Source organism: Micromys minutus (genome assembly GCF_963924665.1).
Source record: "Micromys minutus genome assembly, chromosome: 16".
Classification (NCBI taxonomy): Eukaryota; Metazoa; Chordata; class Mammalia; order Rodentia; family Muridae; genus Micromys; species Micromys minutus.
Window position 1 is genome coordinate 35,320,824 of NC_137985.1, and position 17,292 is coordinate 35,338,115.

The 17,292-nt window shown below is 47.9% G+C and overlaps 1 protein-coding gene across 1 annotated transcript in view; it reads right to left on the reverse strand.

Annotated features, from left to right (window-relative positions):
- Positions 1-17,292, reverse strand: part of SORL1 (sortilin related receptor 1) — a 150,385-nt gene that overhangs the window by 10,640 nt on the left and 122,453 nt on the right. Inside the window, exons 32-41 of the mRNA XM_080930526.1 lie at positions 15,760-15,909; positions 11,370-11,501; positions 10,656-10,782; positions 10,347-10,516; positions 8,320-8,432; positions 7,675-7,779; positions 6,606-6,678; positions 4,564-4,646; positions 3,423-3,522; positions 1,913-2,097 (exon numbers count right to left, since the gene is read on the reverse strand). Coding sequence (XP_080786652.1) covers positions 1,913-2,097; positions 3,423-3,522; positions 4,564-4,646; positions 6,606-6,678; positions 7,675-7,779; positions 8,320-8,432; positions 10,347-10,516; positions 10,656-10,782; positions 11,370-11,501; positions 15,760-15,909 — 1,238 coding nt within the window. The remainder of the gene's footprint in view (positions 1-1,912; positions 2,098-3,422; positions 3,523-4,563; positions 4,647-6,605; positions 6,679-7,674; positions 7,780-8,319; positions 8,433-10,346; positions 10,517-10,655; positions 10,783-11,369; positions 11,502-15,759; positions 15,910-17,292) is intronic.

A 17,292-nucleotide genomic window follows, 5' to 3' on the forward strand; every position in this document is an offset into this window, starting at 1 on the left:
GAAGCAGCTCCTGTTCACACAGAGCTTCTGCTTGAGGACGGATGGGCAGAGAAGGGAAAGAGAACCAATGCAGCCACAGGAACAAACAAGAAGCACTGGATGTTGTCCCAAGGCATGTCTGAAGGGTCCAGAGAGGGACTCATCAAGGAGAGGTGACATCATACAATCAAACAGCAGAGACAGGGGAGCCGAGTGACACTGTGGGGTGGGAAGCTGGGGAAGATGTCACGTGAGCATGGGAATCTCAGCAGCATGTGGACCGGACACAGGAGGAGAGATGTGGCCAGCCTTCCCAGCACCCCCATTTCCCTTTAGCAGAACCCTGCTTTCTCTAATACCAGGGAAACTGGAAGAGCCAGTAACAAGGTGTCTGCTAGTGAGATACAAGCCTCAGTGCCCTGAAGGTTCTTTGAATAGCAAGACAGCCTATCTTCCGGCCCTCCTGCTACCTGGAGAGCAGAAAGTGAACTGGGACTCCAGCAGGCCATCTGCCCATGAGATGACCTCGAAGATGCACACCATTGGCTGGAGATGGCAAGGCCTGTGCTCCCTCCAGGGTGACAGTGTATTGCTGAAGTAGAGGCCTTGCACTTCATGCGACCCAGGGTATGTGTAAAACACATTCTACGGGTCCAGGTAGGAAGCTGAGGGAATCTCACACAGGGGAAGTGGGAACCGGGCTAAGCATACAGGCAAGGAATGGCGGCGGAGTTCATTTACACGGAAAGGAAGGAGCTGAAGGAGATAAAGTGGGATCAGAATACTTCCTCCCCTGAGTGTATGCACAGGAGCCCAGGTGCCTAAAGAAAGGGAGCACATGGCTGCAGGTGTCCTGGGCACAGAGAGGGGACTGACAGAGAGAGACAACAGAGCTACTTCCTGTAGGGCTTAGCAGCTGAAAGTTTGGAGAAGGGAAAGCTTAGGTAATGAAAGAGGAAAGGCGGCCTCCAGGGGGATCAGTTAACTGAAAGGAGCCGAGAGGATAGAAAGATAATGCACCTGGGAGACCGAGAAAGGAAGAAGTGAGCCACATGGCTTAAATGGGAGGCCTGGTGATCAGGTAATCGGGAGGAGAATCTGATTATAATAGGGCCTGTGGAGCATGAGGTAGAGTGATTAGCATGGGGTCCCAGAGCCATGGGAGTTGGAGGAGAAGAAAAGTCCCTCACAGATGGTGAAGAAGACAACCGTGAATGCTTGCTCAGGGGCAGGACATAGGAGCAGGACATGGCCGCCCATAGCTGGCCTCACTCACTCATCACCTATCAAAGGTGGCTGTGTGTGACCAGTGAATGCACAAGCTGGAGCATGGCACAAGCAAGTCCACTTTTGCAAACAGAAATGTAAGAGAGGCCCTGGCTCTGTGTGCTACTCCACTGTTTTGAAAGTTACACCTTATTTATTATGGAGGGCTGCTCGTCCGGACAAGTGGGCTGGCACCAAGCTGAGCTTCTTAATAGAGAATAGTGACTGTTTGTGGGTTGACTCTCCTCAAAGTGCAAGGGAGTGCAGAGGGGGGGGGGCTGGGGATCTTTGTCACTGTCTTTTGGTCAGTATCACATGGTGGGCCATACAAAAGAGCTGAGGCTATTAAATTAAAAGATGTGACCAAGCCTACCACTGAGTTCCTTAGTGCATAAAAACAGCACTCCAACGCTCCAACATGTGTGGTCTACCCAGTGACAAACGTTGGGGATTATCTCTGAGGACAGCAGAGTGAGGTCAGGGATGCAGGGGGATGGCTGGGATGTCCGGTCCCTTCAGAGGGCAAGCCCATGCTTTCCTGAGCAGGGAATTGTGTTTGGAGAAAGAAGCAGAGCAGCAGAGAAAAAAAAAAAACCCTTGGCTGTCTGGGGGTTTAGGCTTGGGGAGGATGCAGACTGCCTCGCGATGGTTATTCTTGTCTACTTACCACGTTCTTGGGGCCAGTCCAGATGCACTCCACTGCAGTCTGGTTGATGGCCTTGGCTTTGAGACTGGGAGCAGGTGGACTGATGCCTCTGGTCAAGATGTGTTCAAAGGCCAGAGGACTATCCCCCAAGTCTGTCTTGGCCCAGGCAGAAATCTCATAGGACGTATGAGCTGTCAGATTGCTGACTGTGAAAAGAAGGAAGGGGGCGATGCCATGGCTGGATGGATGCGGAGTGACAGCCAAGGATTTGGTTGGGTTTACAGGCACCCATTTTTCAATAATTTCCAGATTCACTTACTATTTACTAGTATTTAGTGATGTAAGCCCTAGAGACTGGATAACGTCCAAAGCTAACCGTGTGGGCATACAACCCGTGTAACACCACAGCAGTTATTTGGCCTTATGTGTCAGGAGGCTTGAGACTCACACCCATCAATCCAAACATCCCAAGAAACTAGAGAAAGTCTCAACATCAGTGAACAAGGACATCCATGGTCTGCTACAGTAAACACCAGCTGGGAAATGGGGAGTCCTTTTCCTCAGTGGTGTAGCCACTGATTAGTTGCCCTTGCCCCAGGAAATGATCAACCAGTCATGTTCATGAGAGCAATCCTAGTTACAGTCAAACTCAAGCACCCAACTGGTTAAGACAGGAGAACTGTCAACAAGAGGTCAACCTGAGCTATATGGTATATGAAAAACCAAGGGCTGTAAGCTAGCTCAGTTGTAGAGGATTTGCCTAGCATGCCCAAGGTCCTGGGTTTAATCCTCAGCACAGACAAAATGTAATAATAATTAATAATGATGACAATGACAGTGATGTTTGACAGCACTCGTGTGATTTACTTCAGAAGGCTGAGGAAGAGGGGATAAGCCTGTGGTTGACAGTCCTTTTCAAACAGTCTGGAAGAAGAGGAAGGGAGAAAGCTCCCAAGCCATTTACAGCACCCACAAGCAGCCTTTGGTATTGAAGGTTTTCTCTTAGAAATACACTAAAATCTTCCTGTGAGACCATCTTCAGACTAAAGAATTTTAATAGAGCTCACACTTTGCACAGAGTAGAGCAAGGACTGGAAAACCCTGCCTTTCAGTTGTTTGTTATGTGTCGTTGACAGATCTCTGTTGAATGTCAACCATTTAGCAAGGCTTGTGCTAGCTGAGGACGAGTCAAACAAGAAAGGAAGCAGGTAATGGAATCTGAATGGATTCTTACACAGTGCAGGATCACCTATTGGAGTCAATCTGGCTCCTTAGAGGTTCTTCCTCTTCTTGTTCTAACTTTCAACTTGTTTAGAAGAAAGCTCAAGGAGCCAACAAGTAAAGACTCTCTACCTGGCTCAGGAGGATGCAGATGTTATCCTCAATGGGCAAGGATTGCTTATATAAAATCATTTCCAGAGAAAACCTTCTCTCATTTCCAGCCCCACCCCACCAAGCTCCACCCCAGGAAAGCACTGATCTAACCTACTCCTTCCTGCCCACATAGCAACAACGTAGCTCAGGGTGTTACCTTTGTGTGACAGTGAACTCCCTCCTCGGAAGTTCAAGGTTATCTTTTCTTGTTTGTGGGCATCAAATGACCAGAAAAGGTTCACCACATAGCCATTGACCTGCCAAGAACCAGAAAGTGTAAGACGTGATCAGCTGACACAGTCAGAGGACATGTGACTACACCAGGCACAGCTGGCCTCTTGCCTTGTCTCTATCAATGGACAGGTGTTTCTTCTAATTTTTTAATAAGGTTCTATTTATGCTACCATTAAATACATTCAGTTACTTATAGTAAGATGAAGTTAATGGGATATCTCAGTTTAGGTTGTCCTCTTAGTCATTTGAGGTCAAAAGGTCAATATAAAGGCCAATTTATAAGAGCCAACCCCCCAAATCAGGAAATGTTACCTTCCCCAAGTTCTCCATTAGAGAAGGGTCTGAACTAAAAATCATTACATATGGGAAAACAAGAAAAAGTCTTGATGACCAAACACGAGTGACAAAGGTCCACTCTAAGGCATCTGTTCTATTAGCCCTCTTTGAAAACCAAGAATAGACAGGATTGTAAATGTACTTAAGTGAGTGGCACAAGGACTCTGAAGACCATCCTCCCACAACATCATAGATGGAGAGAGGAAACAGCACATGGGAAATGGGTATTATTAAACCGGGTTTCAAGTCACAAGATCACAGGGACAAATAACCGTGGTGGAGCGGGTTATGCAGATGGGTGCTTCAAGGGACCAGTGGTAGCAGAGGAGGAGAGACACAAAGCATGTGGGTTTCCAAAGCATCTCATTGTCCCCAGAAGCTTGCCCTACTGCAATGGGAACTTCAGCATTAGTGCGAGTACCAGGAAATCCAATAAAGCTGAAAATTACAGGGTACACATATTCTCTTAACACCAAGTCTTTCTATGCACTGGAGCTGTGAACCATTTAATTATACGGTTAAAGAAGAAAGGCACCAGGCTGAGGCAGAATAATTACATGTGGAGACTCAAGTTGTATTTCGTTGGGGAAAGAAAACAACCTAGGTCTGGTATTTCAGCACCACCAGATGAGGTCCTTCAATGTCTCCTAATCTCCCTGTACTAAGACATAGGAGTTCTGCACAAAGGAGAGCCCCACCCAGCTGCCAGTCTGAGAACTCTGAATCACCTTGATGTCACCATCCATGGTCAGGGTAAAGCTCAGAGAATTTTCATCGTAGCTGTCAATGTGGATATTTGGTGCTTGGATCACTGAAAAGAAACAAGAGTCAGAGAGAATCCACGCCGTGGAAAGGAAGGAAGGCGGGACTTCACAGCTTCCATCTCAACAGACAAAGTGGCCTTTCAGCCAGGGAATATAGGGCACCCCAGCTGCCTTTAACCGTCTATCTCTTTTACCACCATGTCCCTGACTGAGGCTGGGCCTACTGTTGCTTGGTGAACACACAACGAACTTGGCTCGGTCAGAAGGCCTGGTAATTAGGGTGAGCAGATAAATTTCATTGTACCCATGTCCCCACATAGCCTGGCTCTTGAAGAGTTAGGACCCCTGTGAGTGATGCCTCTGTGGGGAACAATGTTGCAGCCCCCTTTGTGTCCTTTTTGAAGGACAGCACGTGGCGTTGTGGAAAAGTGGGCTTGGACTATAATCGTGACATTGGGTACCTCACAACTCTCCAAAGCCCAATCCCTCAGCTAGAGGATGAGGACAACATTCCACTCCCAGGAGTCACATGTGTGTGGCAAGAAATAAGCATACCACACATGGCAGCCTGCTCACTGGTGCCAGTGCTAACCTGTGCCATCCATCATGAATGAACCTGGCTGATACATCACTGTTCTTTGTCCTCCATCTTTCTTCCAAAGTCACTAAGACCCCAGGTCACAGGTATCTCATGACAATATTCTTTGGTGCAGTACAGAGCTACCCTCTACACACTGCCCTAGCAAAACACACAAGGAGCTGAGACTTGGCCGAATCACAGGAAATGAAGGAAACCACAACTCAGGTTAATTTTCAGAGTCAGATTTGACTTGTGTTAATGAATTCGGGAACAGGGTGGATGGTCTTCCAAACTCCCTTCTTTTGGATTTGGATAGCCTCTATACTTTGGCCCGGATTTTCTTAGAGAGAGAGCTAATAAGACATTAGGCTCTCAAAAACAGTAGATTCAGCACAGCCTCTTTATAACCTGCCAGCATTCTGCCTGCTGATTGGCCGGCAGCATTAACTCTGACTCTTACCCTGACTGTCACAGTCCCACAGAATTTAGAGTAACTGAAGAGTCTCTCAGAACTTCTTACAGATTTGTGAGAAACTGAAATCACCCAATAGCATCCCATGACACAGAGATCACTTGGTTTTAATATCTGCCAGGCCATGGGGTGGAAGTCCACTGGGCCACAGCTATGCTAAGAAAACCACTCAGGAGGATGAGCTTCCCTCCAGGGCTCAGTGGGTACCGGGATCCTTCATCCAGGTGCTCCAACCCACTGACCCTCCAACTGAGCTTTCTCTTCCCACTAGATACCAAGGATAACTGAGATTTCTCGTCCCACTAGATACCAAGGATAGAGTAAACCAAACAGCAAAGATCTCAGTTCCCATAGGCCCACATGCAGGGTGGGGAACAACCTCTTGGCAAGCAGTGCACCCCAGCAGGCCCAAGGAGCTCAGCCCGGGGAGGTTAAGAGCCCAGGCTTTGGAGCTGAGCATGTACAGCTCTAGCCCAAGTGTTGCCATGTATGTGTGTCCTAGGGCAAGTGACACATCTCATCCCACTCCCTTGTCTCAAAGCAGTTCTGAGGGACCAATTAGATAAACTCATTGGTGTCGAGGGTCACCCCTAGCCCTGGCATAGCTTGTGTAACCAAGGGAGGGGCCACAAACATCATCAGTGAGGTGTCTTAGCAATTCACAAATGAGTGTGAAAACTGTGTCCAGCTTTAGTGAAAAGGGACTCCTGTGTTAGAAGTTGCACAAGCTCACAAAGGGAGCTGGCATAATGACTTCTGTCAATCAATGTTTAGAGGAAAAAAAGGCTGCCCCCAAAAGATTTCATGTCTTTGTGACCCCAAAGGGTGCCTGTGCCGGGGAAGAGGAGGCCCCGAGGAGCTTTCTAACCTATGCTTCTCCTGTCCAGCTCAATGAAGGTCATTCCAAAGGGCTTCCTTCTACCTTCTATAAATCCACAAGTGCTGGAATCATACCTTTTCCTCTCATGGTGGTGATGGATTTGGAATCGCTCCAGTTTCCTATTCCGCGACTAGTCACCGCAGCCACCTTTTCCAGTCAGAATGGGAGTGAGTAGGAAATAAAAGTAACGTACCATACAGCAAGTATTCTGAATAAACTAAATGAATAAGACTTTAGCAGTGAGGGCAGAAAAAAATATATAGACAGAGTGACCTGTGGGATGTACAGAGGTCCCAGCAAATGATATAAGAGGGCCACAAGGCAAAAAGAATTATAATAGTCCTAAGAATATAACATTTCCGTTTTATATTTAATATATCCTATTAATATTCAGATTCTTCTAAAGGGTGTGTGTATGTGTGTGTGTGTGTATGTGTGTGTGTGGGCATGTGTGTATGTGTTTGTGTGTGTGAGCTTGTGTGTGTGTGAGTGAGTGTAAGCATATGAGTGTATGTGAATGTGTGTGTATAAGTGTATGTAAGTGTGTATGTGTGTGTAAGAGTGTGTGTATAAGTGTGTGTGTATATGTATGTATGTGAGCATGTATGTGTGTATGTTTGTGTGTGTATGTGTGTGAGCATGTGTGTTTGTGTGTGTGTAAGTATATGTGTATGTGTGGGTGTGCCAGAGACCTTTAAGCTCTATACCCACAGACACATGTACACCCACATGAAAGTCCTAGAGATATTATCAGTACAGGGGGTCTCCAGAGGGTGTATCTTAATGGATTTAGTAAATACTCTTTACATAAAATCTTCCTCCTTTCTGCTAAATATATTAATACTGCGTTTCATAAGAACCTTACAAAATTGGTTTATAAATGCCACTTAGCACCGTATCGCCCCACAGCTAACGATAAGCAAAAAAGAGGCATTCACAAAAGTACAGAGCCCAGAGGCAGCAGAGTGTCTGGTTCTTGATTATCTCAGAGGGAAGCTGGACTTCCCTCTAAAAGACGACAAACTAGGTATTATGAAGAGCACCAAGACTCATTTCTTAAATGTAATCGTAGCGATGACAAAGGGGGGCCATCTCCCTGTGCTTTAGGACTGGCCAGTGGCTGGAGGGGATGTAGACACTCACTCTGATGGTATAGAGGGCATTGAGCAGTAAGTTCTTTATTTCTGTAGAGTTTTTGGCAGCTCTCTGGGAGGCCCACATCTTGGATCCACTCCGGCTGTATTCCACCTACAAAGAGAAGTATCAGTGTAAGGAAGAGGTAATCAGAGGTCTGGCCTGTCTACTACCTTGTAAAGACGCACACAGGGGAGGGAGAGGTAGGGCGCTGTGAACACTGGTGTTAATTGACAACTTTCGAGGATCTAGACTCTCCTGGGAGAGGAGGCTGTGGGTATCCCTGCAGGTGTTTATCTTGATTAGGATAAGTGAGGTGTAGCTAGCACATCCTTTTCCCGGGCTGGATGCTGGACTGTACAAACAGAGAAACTCAGCTGAGCACAGGCACCCATTGCTGCTTCCTGACCATGGATGCAATGGAACTGGCTATTTCTACTCTTAGGTCCTCTGCCATTGTGGACTGCATTCCTGAACAGTGATTAAATTTGCTCCCTTGAGTTGCTTTGTCAGCATATTTTATCACTTCGACGAGAAAAGAAGGTAAGAAGTGTGCAGTGACCTAGCAGATGGGGTCATTCTCCACAGCACCAGATCATATCCTACTGACCTGAAGCTCTCTGACACCCACACCAATGTCTGGATAGTACTTACAATGTACTCACGGATGAGGCCATGGGTGTGGACAGGAGGAGCCCAGTGCCCAAGAATCACACCTTCCTCTTCACTGTTCAGGGAGAGCTGGAGATTTCGAGGGGCATCCGGCACTGGAAAACAGCCAAGCCAGAAGCCACGTTTCAAATTACTTGGTCATGTGCTTAAAACAAAAAAGAAAGACTCTACCAACACGCAGTTGGGACTGATATACAAATTCGGGAAATTAAATGACATAGGAATTAATAGGTAAATGATGAAACGAATAGTTTAACATCATTAATCACAAGAGAGGTGCAAATCCAAATGATGAAATATCCTTTAACCCAACAATGGCGGCTAGCATCAACCGGAAGGACAAGAAGCCAACAGGAGCTTTCATGGTGGCAGAGAAGAAATCTACTACTGGTGAGATTATCACCTGCTACAGTGTCGGGGTTTTTCAAACTCTATCATTAGTGCTACGGTATAACTCAGCATCCCTGCTATGACTCAGCATCCCTGCTATGACTCAGCATCCCTGCTATGACTCAGCATCCCTGCTATGACTCAGCATCCCTGCTATGACTCAGCATCCCTGCTATGACTCAGCATCCCCAAGACTGGAACCATATATCTAAAGAAATCTGTATACCTATATTCCATGTTTCTGCAGCAATTCACAGTGGCCAAGATGCGAAATCAACACAGATACACCTCAGTAGACAAACAGAAAATGTGGTACATATATAAGGTATAATAATATTTAATCATATAGCATGATACCCTGTCATTTGTGGCAGCATGGATAAACCTGGAGGGAATTATATATCAAGTGAAATAAGCCAGGTCCCAAAAGATGAATCCTGGCTCTTCTCACTAATATGGAGAGACTGTAGAATGATCTCCCAGCAGTGCAGAGACCGTTGGTTCAAGGGTGGACTGGTAGGAGAGGGTTGAGAGATGGGTGTAGTGGACAAATGGAAGAAGGCCTGGTGTTAAACAGCACAGTGGGACATTTAATATTTAAATGCTCACTGGATATCTTAAAGTAGATAGTGGAGAGGAATTTGCTTATTCCTTATACAAAGAGCCATCTATTCTGAAGGAAGGAGCAGGTGGGAAAGCCTCTTAGAACCCGTTAAGTTTTTGAAAACGTAGCAACAAACCGCTCACATGCTTGTATTTAAGGGACAAGGACAGTGCAACTATTGGGTACCAGGAAGTACCGAGAAAAGGAAAACAGAAGCAGGAACTAGGCAAGAAACAGTGAAAGGAGTGGGAGTGACGACAGGAAGCATCTGAAACTCACTTCACGGGTCAGAGCATTCTGAGCCGTGGTAAGGAAGATTAGCTTCGACGCCTCACACCAGACTGGGAAGCCTCGGCCTTAGCACGACAGCACAAGTAAGGAACGGGTGTGCATCCTCACACACGTGGAGTGCGGAGCTGCACTTGCTCAGTCCATAGGATGTTCTAATGATTACATCCTGGGGGCTGGGGAAATGGTTCAGTGGGTAAAGCACTTCCTGCGCAAGCATGGGGGCCTGAGTTCAGATCCCCGGCACCCGTATAGAGGTTGGACGCGGTGGCAAGTGACCACGGCCAGCCAGCTGAGCCCAAACAGTGAGCTCCACGTTCAGTGAGAGAGCCAATCTCAAAAAAGGGGGAGAGCATGACAGAGAGACCCCAGTTGGCCTCCAGTCTTCACACAAGCATATAAGGTGTATACACATGTGAGCATGCTCACTCACGCCTCCGCACACCCCCCAAATACCACGAACTTTAAAAATGCATTATAAATGGGTGTGACAGCGCCCATCTGTCATCCCGGCTATCTGGGATGGAAAGACAGGAAGACTGAAAATTCTGGGCCCGCCTGCGCTGCAGAGCAAGTTTGAGGCCAGGTGCAAATTAGTGAGCCCCCATCTCAAAATAAAATTTAAAAAGGACTCAAGGTGTAGCTCAGTGGTAGAGCGTTTCCAGAATTGTGCAAGGCCCCAGGATCACACGTTCATACCTAAGAACAAGTCAGCTGTGATACTTACACCCCTCTGGAGTCCTCAGGGTCACGAAGTCATTGGTGTTGTGTACTTTGCTGAGGCAGTGCACCTGGACCTTAACCTGGTATGTGGTGTCTGGTTTCAGGACCTTCAGCACAGTGCTTGTTTTATTGCTGTGGGTTTCCAGGGTCTTCCATATGCTCTCCCCGACCACCCTGCCCAAAACAAAGAGCACATTGTCACAGAGACGCAGTGTGGGGTGACAGAGAGGCATGGGCCCACTAAAGAAGAGTTCTCCATGCACATCACAGGAGAACTCGCAGGGCATCCGTGTCTGCGGCTAAAGGGACCCACCTGTAGTAGACGTTGTATACACAAGAAGCAGATGGCATTTTTTTTGGCCTCATCCAGGTCAAAGTCACATCCCCAGAGAAGTCGGCTGTCCACTGAAGATTTTGGACTTTGTATACAGTTAATTCATCTACAGAGAAAGAGAGAGAGAGAGAGAGAGAGAGAGAGAGAGAGAGAGAGAGAGAGAGAGAGAGATCTAAGAAAGTTGTATCTTATATATCCTTGAGGTTCAAAGATCTCCTCTGAGGTGGCACCACCACAGACTAAATTGTTAAGAGGACACAATCATCATCTGAAAAGATAGCCCGGAAAATGTGCCGGCACCCATAGTCCCTCTCCAAGGCTCTCCTAAATTTCCCACCGTATTTCCCTACGCCTTTTACGGCCCCTGAACCTGATCAGTTTTAGGCTTTGTTCCCAATAGAAGATACTACAAGGTGAAGACTGTCATGCGCTCTACACTACAGGCTCGAGTTAGCCCCACCTGCAGCACAGGGCTCTGTGGGAACAACGGTGTGTACTTCTGTAGAGGTAGAGATGGTAAGGAACACACACCAAGGCTTCACTGCCAGGGACGAGCTGGCTGTGTGCTCTGTCAGAATCTTACCACACCTCCCCTCAGCTGGTGCTCCTGGGTTGGGCACAGTCTCAACTGGAGACAGAGTTCTGAGGGTCCCAGCTAGAAGCCCCCACGTGTAGAGCGGGGCTGTGACTCACCGCTGCAGGCCTTCTCGTCGCTCTCGTCGGAGCAATCCAGGAAGCCATCACAGCGCTCCGAGAGCACAATGCAGGTCTCGCCGTCCTCACACTGGAACTCCCTGCTCATACAGGTCAAGGTGCTGTGAGTGGCTGAAATACAGAGGACCTCCTTCAACCCAGAGGCAAAGGATATGCTGTGTGCCCTGGCTGGGCCCAGGGTCACCACATTTAAGGAAAGTAGGCTGGCTCCTTGGAACTACTGGTGTCCAAGATCCTCTGGAAGGAGAGGCCGAATGGTGCTGGGCATGCAGTAGCTGTGTGTTTAATTCCTGCATCTCCCGGCAGGAAGACTGGGAGCTTCGGAGTCAAATAGACCAGAAGAAGGTTTTGCTTATGCTTGTTTTTGAGACAGTCTCAAGGATTTCAGCCTTCCCTGAGAATGACTTTGAACTTCTGACTGTCTTGTCTCCATCACTTGGGTACTGCAATTACAGACATGTGCACCTCTGCCCTAGTTTATGCGGTGCTGGGAATCAAGCCTGGAGCTTTTTGCATATGAGGCTCCAGGCTTGGAGTTTTATGTCAACTGGAAAGATTGTGATGGAGAATGTTCAACCTATATTATCTACTATCAAACTGGGCTAACGCCATGAGTCCTTCAAAGCAGAGGCCTTGACTGTTGCTGCCGGAAAGAGAGCCAAAGGCAGAGGACAGACAGATGCAAAGCTGTCGGACTTGAAGGTGGGGGAACCATGAGCTTCTGGGGAGGGGTTGCCCAGATGCCGGGGAAAGTAAAGAATCAGCTACCGCAGGAGTGCCCAAAGGGATTAGCTAGTAGAATTGTTCTTTCCTCCCAGTTATCTTAACCTTCCTAATGCCTCTGCCCTTTAATATAGCTCATCAGGCTGTGGTCACCCCCAACTATAAAATTATCTCATTACTACTTCAGAACTGTAATTTTGCTACTGCCGTTAATCACGAGATATAATAATATAATATATATAATCTGATATACAGCCCTGAAGGGGTCAGAACCCATAGGTTGAGAACCACTGGCCTCTGGAGCTTCCTTTGGACTAGTGGTGAGCATAGTGTGAGACCCAGGAAGAAATGGGCGGTGTTCCTCCAAGCAGTCAAGAGGCTCAAAGGGAAGGCAGAGAGAATCCTCAGAGATGTTTCCAGATTGTATAACATACAGGATGGGCCAGGGAGGAAGGGAGTAGCAAAAGAGGTTAAGGATATTTGCATCAGCTCTGTTCAACTACTGGTTCTTCACTGGGAGGGTTCATTGTCTTTACAAGGGTGTCTAGGATGGAGGAGCAAATTTGTTTGGTACTTGGAAAACGTGAACTGATGTAGGGAATGGCTGGCTCCAGCATCTCTGCGACAGGGTAACAAGCTCTCTCGTTTCAATATTGAAAGCAAAGCATAGCCTATGGGCCTCTGCACATACTTCAAGTAATTTCTAGATGACTTACAGTGCCAGTAGGGTATAATCTGTGTAAGTAGGTGTGACACTGTTTTGTGTTGGGGATGATACAAGAAAAGAGGCTCTACATGTGCCATTCAAGGGCAGTTTTGAAAGTTTCCAGCCCACTGGAATGCATAGGCACAGAATCCATAAACACACAAGGGAAAGGGAAGGACCAGAACCCTTTATAAAGGTGTGTGTGTGTGTGTGTGTGTGTGTGTGTGTGTGTGTGTGAAAGCGCTAGTATTGGGTATCTTCCCCAATCAGTCTTCACTGTGTTCATTTTGGTGGGAACTCTCAGTTGAGCCCAGAGCTCACTGATTGGTGGAGACACTAGACAGGGAGCCTCCAGATCCCTCGCTCCGCCTTCCAAATGCTGAAATTACAGAGGAGGCTTCCACACCTGCCAGCTTTTGTGTGGGTGCAGAGGATCCAAATTATGATCCTCACACTTTCGTGGAAAGTGCTTCACTCATGAAGGTGTCTCTCTTGCAACCCTCGTGAAGTTTTTACAACTAGAACCCCCCATCCCCAGGAAGTGGGTGATGTTACAGACGTCTGTTATACCCTGAGCAGAAACTGTTCTGTCTTGGGAAGCAGAAGGCCATGTGTCCTATGCAGGTGACTTAAGAAGAGGTTTAAGAACCGTTGCTGCCATCATCTCAGCAGCTCCAGAGGGACTCGCTGCATCCACTCAGTGAGCACGGGCACTATGTCTATGACAGTGACATGTCACATGGCCACAGAGGACCTGCCCTCACAGGCTAACCTCCAGTGAGGAACTGCAAACACACGTCACTCTGGGGAGTGCAGGAGACAAGGCAAAGGACATCCTTTTGTAGTAGGGGGTGCTAAAGGGAAGGCTGGTGACACAGCGTTGCCAAGCTGTTCTTATGGGAGTTATCTTGAAAGACCACAAGATTCCTGCCACAGAAATCTCCCACCGGATGCTAACTCGAAGCAACCTCGGAGGCGACAGTGAACGGGGCAACAGGGAATCTGAGGCGGTTTTGTGAAACGTGTCTTGAAACTTTAGGAACACAAGATAGCTTTAAAACCCGAAAGTAAGACTGCCGTTAGTATTTGAATTGATTAACAAACACGTGACTGCCGGGCACAGAGCACAGAATATGCTGGAAACACGTTTTCTCTTTGATAAGGCGATCACAAGAGTGGAACAAAGGAGGTATGGGTAATCGTACATTTGATTTTTTAGGACCCTTAACTAAGAAACACCCCTGTGAGTGAGATAGATTTGGAACAAGTTGAAAACAGCGATTTAAAAGGATGCCAATTAGCGAGTTCTGATCACCCGGGTCGTGGGGGGATGAAGGGAGGCGCAGCTTCTTTTCTTTCCTGTTAATTATTTTTAACATTCACCTGATGCCGCAGCTTGCTCTTGGCTAAGCTGTTCCCACTGTGGTTTTGGTGAGTGCGAGTATGAGGTAAACCCGTCCTGCTATCAGAATGTCCCAGGGGTTCGCCTTCTTCACTCTTTCCCTGCAAATGTAGGAGTTCCCACTGACCCGTATTTAATTTCTCTGTGTTGGGCTTGGTGTATTCTCCCTTGATGAGAACATTGAACTTGGAAGGACAGCAAAGCCACAGATAAGGCCCCAGTGCTACTTACTGACCGGGGGAGGCGAGGGGTGAAGGGTGAGGGGTGAAGGGTGAAGGGTGAAGGGTGAGGGGTGAAGAGTGAAGGGTAAGGGGTGAAGGGTGAAGGGTGAGGGGTGAGGGGTGAGGGGTGAAGGGCAAGGGGTGAGGGGTGAAGGGTGAGGGGTGAGGGGTGAGGGGTGAGGGGTGAAGGGTGAGGGGTGAAGGGTGAGAGGTGAAGGGTGAAGGGTGAGGGGTGAAGGGTGAGGGGTGAAGGGTGTAGGGTTGGGTTCTTCTCTTGAAACTTAATCTTCCTTTTACTAAACAGGAGATGATAGCAATATTACAATGAGATTTGGACTCTGGAGAAACCTAAGCACAGGAAGTGAGAGTGGAGCATTACAAATTAAAACTCAAGACAAACATGTTAATGTGCCTTCCCTTTTAGGTGTGAGCACATACATGGGTGTGGGCAGGAGAGTCAGGGGACAAACCGAAATATCATCCTCATGAATGCCATCTGTCTCCCTTGAGACCAGGGCTTCCACAGGTTCAGAAGTCACCAACTGGGCTAAGCTGGCTGATCGGAGATCCTCCTGCCTCTGGCTCTCCACTACCAGGAGCAGAAGCAGCATCTGTCTGATCTCTCATTTCTCATGGCTTCTGGGCACTGGTGTTAGGTCATCAAGCCTGCATATCCAGGCTCCCTACTTTCTCCCCTGGCCCCTGAGCATCAGTTAGCAGGACAGCCCATGCGTCTGTCCATCTATCATCTACTCCATGAAGCTTCCCTGGGTACATCAGGGGAGCAGACAGGGGGACAACTGCCGGTTCAGAACATAGGCATCACACCCGTGTTACTTCCCATGGAGGTCAGGTCCCTTGTGTGGCTTATTGTTTCTCCCTTGGGATAATTAATCACTCCAGGGCTGAAGCCTGAGGGTTAGGGTTAGGGTTAGGGTTAGGGTTCTGACACAGGACTACAGGTGATCTGCCCAATAGAATATTCTACATGCCAGAGATGCTCACTGAATATTTCCGAGAGGCCACAGCTTTACCAACAGGTGCCTTTAGGACTTAATGTATGTTCAGCAAAAAACAAAAATAAAACCGACAAATGACAGCAAACCTCAGTGAAGATACTGTTCTTCCGCTCAGAATCTTTCTACATGTTCCTGGTAGTTAACACTCAGGCAGCTTATGAAATCCAGCATCACCATCATATACTGTGACGTTTGCCCTCATAGACAAGGCAGTAGACATGGTTACCCCGGATGCCCACAGATGAAGCAGAGGAATAGGACCCAGGGCTCTGGAAAGTGGCCGCGAGAGGATACTCACGGCAGTTGGCTTCATCCTGGCCATCTTGGCAATCTCGGTGACCATCACAGCGCTTCCAGTTGGGGATACATTTCTTTGGTTGGTGGCACTCGAACTCAAATCGGTCACACTGCCCAAGCTGGGTAGGAGTGGAGGCAGCAGTGGAGTTTGCTAGGAAAATGTTTTTAAATTACTTTTTGGTATGGAGGAAGCTTGCCTGTAAGAGCAACCATTCAATGTGGTAGGGGCGGGGCACACCTGCCAGCTGAGGACAGAGAAAGCAAATGGGGGCGCTAATACCTTATGATGCTCCTCACAGGGTCCCACACAGTCTTACTGGAGATTCCCTTTAAAGACAGACCCAGGCATGGATATGAAGGAAAGCATAAGTCCAGGGAAAGTGACACGGGGAGTCTGGAGGGGCTGCATCCCACCGGGTGCTACTGGAAGAGAACACACTGAGCCAGCCAGCTCAGTATCACAGGGCCCTCCAAAGGCTCAGAAGTCATCTTCTCTGAGGGAAGCCCATATCTGAGGAGGGCAGAAGCCTGGGTGACTGTGCTTTGCAAAGAATCAAAACAAAAGAGCTGTCTAAGCGGCCATACTTGAGAAAGAAAATGCTACGGTCTACATAGCTAATTGCAGGGCTGCACGGTGAGATTTTGTTTGAAAAAATACAAACAAACCAAACCAAAAAGAGCATGAGGAAAATTAATCAACAGAGAGTGACAGACAACAAGGTCACCAGAAGAAGACTGAGGCTTGCGTCACTTAACCAAGCAGCTCCAGGAAAAATCCCTCAAACCCCAACACATCTCCACACCAGATGGAAAAAGGATGTAGATCAAAGAACGTCCTAATAAAAAGTCAGAACATGGGAGCCAAGTGGAAGATCTGATAAGCGGGTGGAAAATTTAAAATGAAACCACACACGGACCATTAGGCCAAGCTGGACCTGGCTTTCCTAAAAGCTACTCCAAGGACAACCACAGACGCCCCAACAATTCTAAAGAAAAGTTATTGACACGCCAGTGTTCTCAGTCCAGCTCCGACGTCAATCGGACCCGAAGATGGGACAAAACTGTTTCAAACATGTCGTGTCAGTCCCCGGGTATCTTTTCTACACATTCTCTTCCGGGAACTTTCAGTATTAAATGGGAGAGAGAAGAGAAAGGAGAAAAATCGAGACATCGTTGTGGACAGCTTTACAAAGACAACTGTGCTGGAACATGGAGGTAGGAACCACAGTAACAGGGCCCGAAATGAACATGCTGAGATGCTCCTACTGTGTTCTCAGCCGCTGCAGCATCAGCTCCACCCAACACGGTCTCTGCAGGCTGTGCTACAAGCTCCGAGGCTGGCCTGGGATGCAGACCGAGGGCCTCTCTCCAAAAGAAACTAAGAAAGAGGGGGTAGAAGCAGAGGAACAGGAGAAGCAAAAGAGAAAAGAGAAGGGAACGGGGTGGGGAGAAGAGGAGAGGGATGGGGAGAGGGATGGGGAGATGAGGAGGAAGGACAGGAGGAAAGAGGAAGGGGAATGCTGGGTGTTGCGAT